Source organism: Dendropsophus ebraccatus, chromosome 3, assembly GCF_027789765.1.
Source record: "Dendropsophus ebraccatus isolate aDenEbr1 chromosome 3, aDenEbr1.pat, whole genome shotgun sequence".
NCBI classification, from domain to species: domain Eukaryota; kingdom Metazoa; phylum Chordata; class Amphibia; order Anura; family Hylidae; genus Dendropsophus; species Dendropsophus ebraccatus.
In genome coordinates, this window is record NC_091456.1 from 111651464 (window position 1) to 111667491 (window position 16028).

General features: G+C 42.3%; 1 protein-coding gene across 2 annotated transcripts in view; it reads left to right on the forward strand.

Moving 5' to 3' along the window:
• DOT1L (DOT1 like histone lysine methyltransferase) overlaps positions 1-16028 on the forward strand; it is a 177357-nt gene that overhangs the window by 124301 nt on the left and 37028 nt on the right. For both annotated transcript variants that reach the window (XM_069962499.1, XM_069962500.1), the window contains 5 exons: positions 8819-8860; positions 10402-10485; positions 10608-10842; positions 12395-12508; positions 15531-15622. In XM_069962499.1, the coding sequence (XP_069818600.1) occupies positions 8819-8860; positions 10402-10485; positions 10608-10842; positions 12395-12508; positions 15531-15622 (567 nt within the window). The remainder of the gene's footprint in view (positions 1-8818; positions 8861-10401; positions 10486-10607; positions 10843-12394; positions 12509-15530; positions 15623-16028) is intronic.

A 16028-nucleotide genomic window follows, 5' to 3' on the forward strand; every position in this document is an offset into this window, starting at 1 on the left:
TTTTTTCCCCCCCAAAGCTTTATTGAATAAAATACACACAAACGAGATTGTACCAAACACCAGCAGGAAGAAAGGAAGCAAAAGTATGGTTTCTTCTTTTAGGGTACGTTCACACGTACCGCATCGCAGCTGATCCACTGTAATTGATTGTCATTAAAGTTTAACTACTATCGGTCGGGTCCAGCTGCTGAGAACCCTGCCGATTGCTAGAATGAAGTGGCAGGTGCACGGGAGTGCACATTTTGCCCCTTCATCCCTGCTACAGTGAGGTGAATTTCATAGACTGCTTGCGTCGCCGAGATTAAAGCAGAGCACCTGCTCCCGCGTGCGCTTCCCTTTCGTTCTAGCCGTCAGTGGGATTCTCAGCAGCTGGACCCCAACCGATAAGCACTTCTGACATGTCTCTATGACATGTCAGAAGTTTTTAAAAATGGTAGTTACACTGTTATGCTAAAGATAATAGAGACCATGCTTACCTGTTAACACTATCCCCCAGCCCTCCTGCTTACATATCCGGGTCCCCTTCTCATTGACTGCCCATTCAGCCAACTGCTGGCTGAGATGGAACAACTCCGGCTGATTGGATTAACAGGCTATCAGTGAGTGGGGGACCCTGAAGTGCAAACATAGTGAAAAAAAAATTGCCGGCATTTGCCGCACCCTTTAATAGTTAATATTTAATTAATAAAACAAATTTTCGTTCAAAAAAAAAAAAAAAATTCGTTGTTCAATAGCATAATTAAAAGGAATCCATGCTTTTGCAATTAAATATACTGTTAATAAAAAAATAAATATATAAATAAATGTGTGTGTATATAAATATATTTATTGACAGTATATTTTATTGACAAAGCATTGATTCGTTTTAATTATGTTATTGTACAACAATAATAGCTTTCTTAGAACGAATATCTGCTTTATTAATTAATTAACTATTTAATGGAGCTATATTAATGCATGGAGCACCCCTCCTTACAGTACAGGAGCAGGGAATCCCTTAATTAAGTGGGGATTCCCTGCCCTACGGGGTTTCCCACAGAGAAGCAGAAAGTGGTCTGCTTCTCAGCGGGAAATTTAAAATCCCCTGCATAGAAGTTAGTCTGGCTTCCAGGGGCTTAAGTCCTTGGGAGCCAGACTGTAACTCCCATGCCTATGCTGGAGGTCACCCAGCTTTCCCACCATCCTGTAAGGTTAACCCTAACAGGATCCTGGGAAAGTTGGGTGACCTCCAGCAAAGGCATGGGAGTTAGTCTGGCTCCCAGGGACTTAACCCCCTGGGAACCAGACTGTTCTGGCACTGCACCAGCAAGCAAGGGGGTTAAGTGTCCCCTCCCTTGCTGGGGCAGATGCAGTGCGATCTCCGTGGGGTGGGGGGTGATGGCTGGGGCTTACCTGCTGCTTTGTCCATAGTTGCTAGCAGTCCCGGTATGTCCAGTAAGCACCGCCCCTGTGACAATAAGCCCCACCCCTGTATTGGCCGCGGTGGCGGGCCTTATCGGGACATTCCGAGACTGCTAGCAACTATGGACAAAGCAGCAGGTAAGCCCCAGCCATCACCCCCCTCCCCCACCACCTCATGCAGATCGCACTGCATCCGACCCAGCAAGGGAGGGGACACTTAACCCCCTTCCTTGCAGGTGCAGTGCTAGAACAGTCTGGTTCCCAGGGGGTTAAATCCCTGGGAGCCAGACTGTAACTCCCATGCCTATGCTGGAGGTCACCCAGCTTTCCCACCATCCTGTAAGGGTTAACCTTACAGGACCCTGGGTGACCTCCAGCATAGGCATGGGAGTTAGTCTGGCTCCCAGGGACTTAACCCCTTACTTGCTGTTTGTTTTTGCTTTTTGTTTTTCAGATACCGGCATGCAGAGGATTCCGGCGAATTCGTTTGGACTACGTCGATGACCGGCGGACTTTACTGTACAATAAAATGGTCAATGAGGGGTGTGGGGGTGTTTTTATTTGAATAAAAAAATTGTTTTCACTTGTGTCTTGTCTTTATTTCATTACTATATAGACTTAGTAGCGGAAGCTGTCTAATAGACGGAATCCATTACTAAGTCAGGGCCTAGTGTTAGCCGGTATAAAATGGCTAACACTAACCCCCCATTATTACCCCAGTACCCAATGCCACCAGGGGTACTGGGAAGAGCTGGGTGCCAGTGGTCCCGGAGCGTCAAAATTCGCGCTCCTGGACTGGGGCGGCAGTAAGCTGGTAATATTTAGGCTGGGGAGGGCCTAAACCAATGGCTCTTCCCACCCTGGTGTTACCAGGCTGCTGTTGCTTGGTTTTTAACCCGGCTGGTTATGGAAATAGGGGGGACCCTATTCTTTTTTTTTTTTTTATTTATTTAAAAAAAAACAAAAAACTCATAGGCTTCCCCCTATTTTCATAACCAGTTGGGTTAAAAACCAAGCAACAGCAGCCTAGTAACACCAGGGTGGGAAGAGCCATTGGTTTAGGCCCTCCCCAACCTAAATATTACCAGCCTGCTGCCGCCCGGTCCACGAGCGCCAATTTTGACGCTCCGGGACCACTGGTACCCGGCTCTTCCCAGTACCCCTGGTGGCATTGGGTACTGGGGTAATAATGGGGGGTTAGTGTTAGCCATTTTATACCGGCTAACACTAGGCCCCGACTTAGTAATGGATTCCGTCTATTAGACGGCTTCCACTACTAAGTCTATAAAGTAAAGAAATAAAGACAAGACACAAGTGAAAACATTTTTTTTATTCAAATAAAAACACCCCCACACCCCTTATTGACCATTTTATTGTACAGTAAAGTCCGCCGGTCATCGACGTAGTCCAAACGAATCCCCCGGAATCCTCTGCATGCCAGTATCTGAAAAACAAAAAGAAAAAACACAAGCAAAAACAAACCGCAAGTAAGGGGTTAAGTCCCTGGGAGCTAGACAGTAACTCCCATGCTTATGCTGGAGGTCACCCAGCTTTCCCAGGGTCCTGTAAGGTTAACCCTTACAGGATGGTGGGAAAGCTAGGTGACCTCCAGCATAGGCATGGGAGTTAGTCTGGCTCCCAGGGATTTAACCCCCTGGGAACCAGACCGTTCTAGCACTGCACCTGCACCAGCAAGAAAGGGGGTTAAGTGTCCCCTCCCTTGCTGGGGCAGATGCAGTGCGATCTCCAAGGGGTGGTGGGGGTGATGGCTGGGGCTTACCTGCTACTTTGTCCATAGTTGCTAGTAGTCACGGAGTGTCCAATAAGCCCCGCCCCCACGACCTAAGCCCCGTCCTTCGATCGGGCTCATCCGATACAGGGGTGGGGCTTATTGTCACGTGGGGCGGGGCTTACTGGACATACCGGGACTGCTACCAACTATAGACAAAGCTGCAGGTAAGCCCCAGCCATCACCCCCCACCCCATGGAGATCCACTGTATCTGCCCCAGCAAGGGAGGGGACACTTAACCCTCTTGCTTGCTGGTGCAGGTGCAGTGCCAGAACAGTCTGGCTCCCAGGGGCTTAAGTCCTTGGGAGCCAGACTGTAACTCCCATGCCTATACTGGAGGTTACCCAGCTCTCCCATAATCCTGTTAGTGTTAACCTTACAGGATGGTGGGAAAGCTGGGTGACCTCCAGCATAGGCATGGGAGTTACAGTCTGGCTCCCAAGGACTTAAGCCCCTGGGAGCCAGACTGTAACTTCTGTGCAGGGAATTTTAAATTTCCCGCTGAGAAGCAGACCGCTTTCTGCTTCTCGGTGGGAAACCCCGTAGGGCAGGGAATCCCCACTTAATTAAGGGATTCCCTGCTCCTGTACTGTAAGGAGGGGTGCGCAATGCGCCCCTCCTTACTGTACAGCTACAGAGGGTTAGTAGTGATGCTACTGCATCACTACTTAACTCCTTAAACTCCATGGACCGGGTGCACTGCACCCGACTCATGAATTTAATACAGCTCCATTAAATAGTTAATATTTAATTAATAAAGCAGATATTCATTCTAAGAAAGTTATTTTCCTTGTACAATAACATAATTAAAACGAATCCATGCTTTTTCAATTAAATATACTGTAAATAAATCAATTAATAAATAAATTATATATATATATATACATTTATTTATATATAGTTTTTTTTATTAACAGTATATTTAATTGCAAAAGCATGGATTCCTTTTAATTATGCTATTGAACAACGGAAATGTTTTTTTTTAGAATGAAAATTTGTTTTATTAATTAAATATTAACCATTAGAGGGATTGGCATTATTGTCGGGGATCGCTAACCCCGGTAATGCCGATTCCTGTAATACTGTTTCCCTGCTTTCCCAGATGCATTCCAGAGGTGTTTGCATCACTTAAGATTTTATTTGTTGTTGTTATTTTAACCAGATTCGTTACGAACTTTCTCAAAGTTCTGTTCGGTGATGAACCGAACTTTTTGTAAAGTTCGTAACGAATCTGGTTTGTTACAGTTCGGTTCGTTCATCTCTAGGTAGGACCTTTCCTGCTCTCTAGTTATCCCCTTTAAGGCTGTCAGAATTGCAGCATATTTTACTGCAAGAAACTCGCAGTGATGAAATCCGCTGTGATATTGTATGTGTGCATGTACCCTTACATTAGATAGAAAGCCAAGGAAAATAAATGTGAAGAGGCCATAAAATTCAGTGTTTTATGCTCCTAGCTTTCCATTCCATGATTGGCTGAGCTGGAAGGTCAGAGCAGTCGTCTAAGAAGCAGGAAGAAAGAGTTGATCGTGGGGCCGGGCAGAGACAATTAGGGGCCCCCAGTAATATACTAACGTGCTCAAAAGTTTACATACCGAATTACAGAATTTTTGCTTTCTTTTTTGCTTTCCTGTCCTTTTTTCAGACAATATAAATGAATCAAACAAAAGCTTTTTTCTATTCGTGGTTGGGTGAAGCCATTTATCGTCAAACTACTATGTTTTGTCTTTTTAAATCATGACAACCAAAAACATGACAGCCAAATGACACAGATCAAAAGTTTACATACCCCAGTTCTTAATACTGTGTATTGCCCCCACTCAGATCAATGACTGCTCAAGGTTTTGTGGTTGTTGTGGTTGAGGCTCTCTATTTTCTAAGATGGTAAAGCTGCCCAATCTTCTTGGAAAAAAAAACCCCAGTTCCTGTAAATTACTAGGCTGTCTTGCATGAACTGCGGGCTTGAGATCTCCCCAGAGTAGCTCAATGATATTGAGGTCAGGAGACTGATATGGCAACTCCAGAACCTTCACTTTGTTCTACTGAAGCCAATGACAGATGAACGTGGCCTTGTGTTTTGGATTGTTGTCATGTTGTCATGAGCAGCTTCAGGGCTGATGAGTGTAAATTTGTCTCCAGTATTTGCTGATAATGTGTGGCGGTCAACTTTTTTTCTTCAACTTTGACCAAGTTTCCTGTATTTTTTTTATAGCTCACACATCCCAAAACATCAGCAGTCCACCTCTGTGCTTTACAGTGAAGGTGTTCCTTTCTTCATAGGTCTTGTTGACACCTCTCCAAATGTAATGTTTATGGTGGTGGCCAAAAAGTACGAATTTGGTCTCATCACTCCTAGTGACCTTGTTCCAGAAGTTTTGAGACTTGTCTCAGTCTCCTGACCTCAATATCATTAAGCCACTCTGGGGGCAGTTCATGCAACACAGCCTAGAAATTTACAGGAACTGGAGGCTTTTTGCCAAGAAGAATGGGCAGCTTTACCATCTGAGAAAATAGAGAGCCTCATCCACAACTCCCCCAAAAGCCGTCAAGCTGTCATTGGTGGTAGAGGGGGCAATACACAGGAAGAACAGGAAGTTTCAGTTTATTATTAGGCTCAGTGAAGAGAATAAAAATGCAAGATTTCAAATTGATCTGCATGTTACATTCCCCAGAAGTTACTTGAACTAACTGTTACAACACAATAATTAAACAATATGGGTGGGTTCACACCACATTTGAAGAGTTTGTCAGAGATATACATTGGCATCCTGTGTAAAAAAAAAAAAAAAAAAAAAAGATATATTGTGGCATGCACTAAAAAAATAACAATGTTCAGTCCAGAAAATCTTTCAACATTTTATAATTTAATTTTCATATGAACTTTATGAATGTTATTCCCTTATTAAAGCAGAAAAACACAAATGTCGTCCATATATCAGTAATAAAGCACAGACCCTATTAGACAAGAGTGCTCGGGAAGAGGTTGTGCGTTACTATTTGTCAGTTTGTTTCTGAGCTTCAAGAGTCCATTGTGTGGGAGGAGATCTGTGCTGTTCTCTTCCTGGATGCTGGATGATTGTATATGAGCAGCAGTGTAATATGAAGATATCCTGTGTAATATAAATAAAGAGGACGATGAGGAGAAGCCATAAATAGTGTAGCAGTAACCTCTGTCCTCACTGTGGGGTTTTCTCTCTGTGAGAAGATTGCTTGATTTTTCTTCAGTGTGCTATGGCTGCAGCAGGCTGCATGTGTGTGCTATGGCTGTGTGTGTTTGAGAGAGGCAGAAATTAAAGGGGGCACAGCTGCAGTCACTGACTGGCTGGCTGAGTGGGTGATTCCTATGTGGCCCCAATGATTAAGGAGTGTAGATGCTGACAGAGCGCTGATAAGTCTGGGCATCTATATCTGACCTCTATATCACAAGGAACTTGCATTACCAGTTTTTCTTTGTGTATTGTGAATATTTAGTTAGAAGGAGGAGGAAGGACAATCACTCAGTTTGAATCCCTTTGTCTGAGTTCTGTCCGTCTCCGCCATACCCTTTCCCTTATATATGCTATGTTGGGCTCTCCTCTGGATCAGCCGCCACCTCTTTTCCTCGCTGCCTTGGAAGAGGACCTGAATACCTCTTTCTCCGTAACACAAGTGGACCTAGTGTTCACATGTACACATTCCTCTTCGATCTCTTCTCATCTTCAGGAAGCAGGTTATAAACTCCTCTCCCGATGGTATATAGGGTTCCTACTCAACTCCATCAGATCTTTCCGGATGTGTCTCCACTCTGCTGGAGGAATTGTGGTAGAGAAGGCTCCCTTTTGCACACCTTCTGGAGCTGTCCCAAACTGGTGCCCTTCTGGAAGGAGGTATGGCGTATCGCTTTCACCTTCACAGCCTACCTTTCCCTTTCTCTCCTGCACTTTTCCTCCTGCATGTGTTCGACATTCCACTCAGAAGTTACCGTCTCTCAGTCCTCATGATCAATGCTGCCAATCCCCCAGCATCTCTATGTGGCTCCGGAAAGTGGAAGATACCAAACGCATGGAGGACCTTACAGCACAGCTATATGGCCGTGTGTCCCGGTTTTACCGGACGTGGTTTTATTGGGATCAGTTCACAGACTTCGCCGAATACAGATCTTTGCTGGCTCAGTGAGGAGTTGCCTGTTCCTGTGCTCTTCTCTCAATTGCCCCTCTCTCTATAACCCTCTAAAGACTCTATCTTCTCCCTTTCGCTTTTCTTCCTCCCTCTTTACCTTTGGTTCTTTGTGTTGAGCGATAGCTCACTCCCCACCCTTGCTGTTGGCATGTATTATCTTTCACCAGGAGCCGTGGTTTGCTCCAAACGGCCCGTGTTGCTGTTGGGCTTATATCTGCTCTTTCTGTTTACCCCTGTATAAGTGCCAGATTGTTCTGCTGTTTTCTACTGTAAAATGTGAAAATTGAGATTTAAAAAAAAAAGAGGAGAAAGAAGCTGCTGAGCCAGTTCTACTTTACACCATTGTCATAAATAACTCCCCTGGTGTCTGACTGGCCATTTATGAAGAAGCTAGAGTGCGAATCAGTCGTTCCCTGATAGAATTCAGGAGCCAGAGTTTGTCAGAGCTGTGGTTTACAGACTCCACAGCACTGTTTTGCAGGACTCAAAAGGGTAGCAGACAACAATTATTATCCCGAAATAAACGTAAATGTGCAGGAAATGGACTGAACTAGGTGAGTTTGTGCAGTCCAAAAAAACTCAAGGTGCCCAGGAACAGGACATCATGGTATATTTCTGCTTTTTTTTTTATTTTAAGCAGATGCTATTGTATACCTCTGATGCGTTGTGAACCCAGCCATAATGTAAAACTCTCTTTTTTAACGTTGCAATGGTGAGGAACTACAAGTCCCAGCATAAATGACAATAAAAAATGTTTCAAAGGAATTGTGGGGCTTGTAGTCCAAAAGGCAGTGCAGTGGATCCTTCAAGGATTATTAGGAAAGCAATAAGGGGCTGAAGCTGGGTCCTGGCAGTGGATTCCCACAGACATGACAAGCAATAAGGAGCTTTACCATTGGTAATCCTCACACACACCACACATGGCTCTGAGCCTGTAACACATTATCCATCAGTGAAGCACTGCAACTGTGCCAGTCACCCCCTCAGCTCCCTGGCAGCCGGCACAAACTTCTGTTTGCAGCCTGCACACCCTACCTCAGCGGTCACCAGGGCTACCTCTTTACTTTGAACACTAATCAAGGAAGCTATGTAAACCTCTGGAGCACTGCTGTTCATGGCTCTGTACTGCAAGATGTTTGTTCTCACCCACTTTATCCTGGGGGCCTTTCTGTTACCGCTGCTGTGGGCTGCCCTGTGCAGAACTTTCCTTAACTTTTTTTTTTAATATGCACTTGAGTGACATGACCTAGTTATGTATTTGCATTTATGCTGCTGTGCTATAATGGAATCAGATGGCCTAGTAATGAGAAGTGTGCATTATTGTGGCAAAAAAGAAAATCTGGAGTGGTTCTTTAGAATCAGTAATAGGATAATATCTCATAAAACCCTAAATAAACATTTGTATGTGCTGCTGTAGCAAGAAAAAATAAATTTGGGATCAGATTGTCACCATTTAACAATTTGTCTTGCAGCTTGAAAATTATTTTTCCAGTCTGAAAAATCCAAAACTCAGGGTAAGTTTTAAGATTTAGATAAATATACAATACAATATATGTTCTAACAAAATTACTGCTAGAAATAAACAGGAGCTAAAAAGTTGCATATATTCTCTACAAAAGAAACTTAAGTTGCATATTGATAATTTTGTGATTAGTGTACTTTGGCAAAAAAAAATAAAAAATCTTTCAAATCAACTGGTTTCAGAAAGTAACATAGATATTTAAAGTGACACTGTCACCCCCTTTGTTCATTTTGACATCTCTACACAGGTGTAAAGGGTAAATTTAGTGTTTTTCATACCTTATTTCATATCATATGTCATGGTGCTTGTTCAAGTAAAAAGTGTCCTTTTATCATCTGCAGATTGTATTAAGTGGGCGTGGCCTCGCGGCACTAGCGCCACATAACCCCGCCCACAACGGCACAATTGGCCCCGCCCCCTCGCCGGCCATTGGAACAGGCTGGCCGAAAGGTCTAGACTCCACCCCCTTTACGTTGGACAACCAATGGGCGTCAAGGGGGCGGGGCCAACCGTGCCGTTGTGGGCGGGGTTATGTGGCGCTAGTGCCGCGGGACCACGCCCACTTAATACAATCTGCAGTTGATAAAAGGACACTTTTTACTTGAACAAGCACCATGACGTATGATATGAAATAAGATATGAAAAACACTAAATTTACCCTTTACACCTGTGTAGAGATGTCAGAATGCACTAAGGGGGTGACAGTGTCACTTTAATTTACTTCTATTTAAAAATTTCAAGTTTTTTCAGCGCTTACCACTGCTGTATGTCCTGCAGGAAGTGGTGTATTCTTTCTAGTCTGACATGGGACTCTTTCCTGTTACCTTTGTTACCTTTGTTATGGACAGGAACTGTCCATAACAGTAGCAAATCCCCATAGAAAAGCTTTCCTGCCCTGGACAGTCCCTGACAGGACAGAGATGGTAGCAGAGAGCACTGTCAGAAATCTGTATAACTTTCTGATATCAATTGATTTGAAAGATTTTTATTTTTTTTATACCTGAGTACCCCTTTAAATACTCCAGCCCCTCTTAGGTCCTGTTCAGTTTCAATTGGAGAAAAATTACCAGGAAACACTGCCTGTTAAGTTCCAGTTTTTAAAGGTATTCCTATCATATGAATTCATAGTATATTGCCACTGAGGGGAAAATAAAGCTGGCGGTATTCACTTCAGTTGGGGTAATGATGCAGTTCCTAAAGAATGGTTGTAGGTATACCACTGTGAAGGGGGGTCTGTACTGCAGCCCCTTTATTCTCAGTGGCCCAAACATAGTCACTACTGTTGAGTGGACGTGTCCTACTGTTCAGGTTTGGCATCATTCTCCAAACCTGAATACTCCGCATTTGATTCCCTGTGGCTGCAGAACTTGGATGTAGCTCTAGGGCTGCCAGGAAAGCATAGATGCAGCTTATGACTCATGACACCCTGGAATAAAAGAAGAAACAGCATGAGGTAGATAGAGAAGCATAAACCTACTGACAGTCTCTTTTATCTGTTGTATTAAATATTATAGATTTGCTCTGTTTTCCTAGGAGGAGCAAGAAACAACAAGGCGAAAGAATCATCGTGAAGGAAAAAGCAATACCACCACCCCTACAAAAATTCAGGAGATTAAGGTAGTGTTTTTCAGTAGAATGTGTAGCCACAATACGACCATAATAACGGACAATGTAACAGGCAATATGAAAGTAAAGTACTGTTCTCACCAGGCACTTACATCAGACTTTGTATATTTCAGGATTCAGGAGCTGAGGAGGAAAAGCCAGCTTCTGTAAAAAAGACGTCACCAGTCAAAGCTCGAAGAAAACTTAGTAAGAAGGGTAGGAAAATGGCTGGTCGTAAACGTGGACGTCCTAAGAAACTGCTTCCGTCAGCTAGTGACCGCAAACCCTCCAAATCCCCAACTGCACTGGAAACTGCACATTCACAGAATGGCCCTTCCCCTCAGTCCCCAACGCAGACAAACCCTCAGGGTGAGTTTATATAGTTAGGTTATCGCTGTTTACCTTTGTTAATTTTGACTTTTAGAGATGGATTTCTATATATAAGATTTGAAAAACCAATTCAAAAACATAGCAATGGGGTGATTTATTTTTAATTTCTTTGCATGACCAACTTGGTACGTTGTGAATAAAAGCTGTACATGGGGAAACAGGTGTCATCATGAACATACGAACAATATAGTTAAACTTGTAGGACTCCTCAATGTAAATAATTTTTGTAAATACATTCAAACTTTATCAAACTTACCACCTCGTCCCGATATGCTGCTCTTTCCCACCCTTGTTGACATCCACCGCCCACCACTCTGCTCTAAAAGCGGTGGTCTGGCAGGTTGGTGTAGTGTAGATGTATGGAGATATAGGGGGGGGGGGGAATTATCAAGCATTCTTATTTGTACAATATTCTTTGTTGTTCATATCAACCAATTGCAGATCAGCTTTCAAATATTATTGAGCTCTGTTGCTGTGGGCAACAAAACATCAAGAATTATTGATGAATCTCCCCCACAGAGTGTATATATACTATATAATGTATCACTTACACACACCAACCAGACCACTGTTTTTACAATGAGCTGTCTACATTGGGAGGGAAAGAATAGCATATAAAGTGAAGGAGACAAGTTTGCTGAATAAAAGTATTTGCTGAAATATTAAGCTTGATGAGCCCTATAAATTTAAGGCTGCATGCACACACAGATTCCGTGTTCACTCCGTAAAGCATGGACGGAGAATCCCAGTACTGGAGTGTTTCCAGTAGCGGATTATAATAGATCAGTTTTGGGCGGTAGCCCGGGGCCCTGAGCTGCTGGGGGGCCCATGGCCACCCAAACAGACTTATTCTTTCAGTGGTGCTTTATCTCTTTGCTACAGTTGTGCCATGATTTGCATAAAAATTGCTGCTTTTTACCGCGGTTTTGCACAAATCAGGGAAAAGCTGCAGCCAGGAGGCAATGCAATAACATTAGAGAACATACTGAAGGACCTTATCATGTGACAATGATGTCACCACAGGTCCTTTACAGGCTGCATTGTGGAGGAAAAAGACTAAAGCTAGTGCCGCCATAGTTCCAGTGGGGTGGGGGGCCCAAGCTAGGTGAACAGCCCGGGGCCCATGTTAAAGTTAATCCGCCCCTGAGTGTTTCCCCGCACAGCATAAGAAGTAATATCATGCCGGGAGGAGGGAACTGTTTGAGCTATTGAACCACTATGATACAGGGGTTCCCGGTCCGTGCATCACGAAGCAAACGCAGCCTAACTGATGACATGGGAACACCCCTTTTTAGGCACAGCGTATATGGGGGGGTCAGGGGCTCAGGAAATTCCTGAGGAAAATGAATCGGCGCTGGTCTAAAAAGTACTTGAAGTGGCAGTTCACAGAATTTTTTTATCTGGGGTTCTTTCAAAGTCACTTCTCTCAGAACTTAACAATTTTTTTTTTTTTCACTTAAAATTGAGACCAAAAAGACAATAGAAATTGTTGGTTTGTTTATAATTATTGATTGTTTATAATCTTTTACAGATATATACAAGTCACCTCAGAGTCCCTATTTTCAGCTACCTCCCAAAGTGCAGCGTCAACCTTACAACCAGCTGTTGTCTTCTCCCACACCTCCAGCCCTACAGAAGCTGCTTGGTAAGACTACATTGCATGGGGTGAATTTAAGTCATCTTGATCCCAAGAAGCAAAAAATTATGTGTTCAAGCAGCAGTTACATTGGAAAATTTTATCAGTGGTGTGTCTACCTGTAATTTGACCTTATTGGTACTTTACGGCATGTCATGGGGGGGGGGGGACTTGAATATTGAGGAAAGTGGACTTCAGCTCATGAGTGTATGTATCTTATTTTATATGATGACCACAGGCAGTGACCCAAAAAATTGCCTCCTTAGGTTGACCTTAGGTATTTTAGAAGACAGATTATAACTTTTTTCATTGACAGTGACTTTTGAAGTGAAAGGTGTATTTTTAGCAAAGAAAGCTGTTTTGATCTGAGAGACATATTGTCTGACCTATTTAATGTCTGACACTCTGCCTTTCTCTAGCAGCAGTTTTTCATCGTCGAAGGTCCTGGCCTGACTCTTATCTCCCACCTCCTTCCCGTTTAGCAGCTGCTATCCGCAGCGGAGCCTCTCGGGTGTTCGTGGTTAGCCTCCTTTACAGAGGCCGGGGCAAAGGCTCTCTGCTATGGAGCTGCCCATGTCTCTTTCACTCTCTTCATCCCTTTCTTTTTCTTTTTTCTTTTTTTTTACTGCTTCAAGCCTTATTTTGTTATATGTTGTGATGATTGTATGTCCTGCTTGCTTTGCATATGATACTTTACAAAGCTCTGTATTGTCATGATTTTTCAGTTATATAATTTTAACCTACATGTTTAACGCCCTTTTGTACTACTTCTGCTTGTGCTTCTTTGCATATATTTATGACACTTGTCTTGTGCTTTTGTGTGCTTTTCTTGTTAAATGTGTTGATTATTTTAGTCATCTGCTTTACTTCATGCTTCTTTCTACTTTTGTCCCGTATCTTTCCTTTTTGTCCAATATCTTCTGATTTTCTTCCTTTTTCACTTTGGATGGAATTCAGGTTGGTTATATCTTCCTGCAATCCAAAAATTATCTATTGTTCAAAGAAACTTCAGTGCAGTACACTTTGATTGCTAAATAAGTGATATTTTACCCTGTTTTACCTATTTTAATCTGTTAAAGTCCCTGAATCCTAGTATTTTTTTAGCAATGGAAAATTTCTTGAAGTGTAGCCCAAGTTTTCCATTTATTAAAGGGGTTGTCGAGTGCTACAAAAACATTGCTACTTTCTTTCAGAAACATCACAACTCTTGTCTCCAGTTCAAGTGCTGTTTTCAATTAAAGGGGTTATCCAGTGCTACAAAAACATGGCCCCTCTCTTGTCTCCAGATTGGGTGGGGTTTAAAACTCAGTTCCATTGAAGTAAATGGAGCTTAATAGCAAACCACACCTGAACTGGAGACAAGAGTAGGGGGAAAAGTGGCCATGTTTTGTAGCGCTGGATAACCCCTTTAAAGGCGTTTTCCAGGCAAAACAGACAGACCCAGCTATCCCTAGGTCATCAGTCACTGATTGACACCCCCGGCAAATAGCTGTCCAGCAATCTACTCTTCATAAATATTTATTTATTTTGAAAAAGTAAAAAACAAAAACACAAAATAAGTAAAAATGTAATAAATATACATATTCCCATAAAAGAGGGGACCTTTATAAGTGATCCTCCTATAAATGAGATACATATATTTGATATTGCTGCATTTCTAATGACCCTGTTTGTTAACCTATTACATAAATTATCCCACCCAATTAACCCAATTAACTAACCAAAATGACATTTTCTTTTGTTAATCCCGCCCCCTAAAAAATATACAAAAAAACATCACATGTACCCAAAAGGTGCACCACTAAAATGTCAGCTTATGCCGCAAGAAAAAGCCCTCACATAACTCCATTTTAATCGTACCACCTCATAAAATATTTAATAAAAATGATCAGGGTGTCCCATGTCCCCCAGAATGGTACCGATGAAAATGTCAAATGTCAAATATTTTGGCATACCAAGGCCTCTGTGGCATGATATAATTTGTTAAAAAAAATATATATATGAAAAAAAGGCGCCAAAATTCGTCAGGCCTCTGTCATGTCTGAGGCCTGTGGTTGAGTCTGTGATGCACTGCGGCCCCATATGGGTGATTTCTAGAAACATTGCAATAAGGGAAATAAATATGGAGTTCAATCTCTCGGCTAGCATTTGCTGTGCTAGAGAAAAAAAATGATTAAAATAGAATATCTGCCCCCCCCCCCCCAAAATAAAAATTTTTAAAGTGTCCCCTTTTTTCTTCTTCCAGAAATCAAAAGTATAGGCGATTTTAAGAAACTTTGTAATAGGGTTTAATAGGCAAATTTGCCATTATCTGCATTCAAAAAGCCTTTCCCCAGGTCACCCTCCCCCCTCCTCTCTCCTTCACTGCTCATTATCAGGAAATCTCGACTAGTTTACATCAGTCGTGCCCTGTTTGTTCTATGGATAGGGGAGGGGGGAGGAGGGAGATTAGTCAACAGCAGAGAACAAAGGATTACACAGTGGGAGCTGTGTGACAGCCGGTATTCAGAGGTCAGAGAGGTCAGTGCTGACTTCAGAGGAGATAGCCCGGTGATGTAGCTGTAAATTAACTTTGTTGTCCTGTTTTGATGCCTCGTCTCCCTCCACCCCTCCCCTCTCAATAGACAACCATGAAGACAGGGGGAGAACTTCAAACTGCTTTTTCATGATAAAAAAGCATTTTTCAGCTAATAAACACAATTACAAAGTTTCTTAAAATCGCCTGTACTATTGATTTTGAAAATTTTGAAGCCCTCTAACATCCAAAAAAAGTAAAAGGACGTTCACCACGTTGAAGATGTAGTAATAATTAGTTCGTGGCATGACTATCTTTTTTTTTTTTTTTTTTTTTTTAGAAAAAGAGAATTTTAAATGTAAAGAAACTTAAATGTTTAAAATTTTTGGGCTAATGTTTTGTTGTTTTTTTTTTTTAAACACACTATATCATTAGGGAATTATTTTCCCTCATGACTTACCACTTCGTCTCTAGGTATTGATTTAATATACATTTTACTAACACATTTTCTCTCAGATTCCTTTAGGATACAATACATGCAGCTTATGTCCTATATGAAGACGCCTCAATATAAAGCTGGACTTCAGCAACTGTTAGAAAAGGAAAAGGTATGTATTTTAGTTTCTTTCTTTTAAAATTATTTAAAATATTTAAATAATATAAACAGTACTGTAGAGTTCAGGAGTGGTTTATACCCACAAACTTACATACTGTTGGTTATCTGGCATATAGCATTTGTCCAGACTTAAAGGACAACTCCCGCGCTAAGGAAAAAAACAAAAACCAATCAGAAACCTAGCTTTTATACTTATCATCCCTCCTGAGCTGTCACTGTTTGAATTTCCCACCGTCTGTGTACCTTCTGATTTCTAGTCTTGTTCTTCATTTCTTCCTTGCTTCCTGGTTTCAGCTTCCCATGATGCACTTTGCTGTGACAAGCCTGCCCCCTGCTGTGACACAGCAAGTGCCTGCCCCTCCATTCACTACAACTCCCATCATACACTAAACATGACC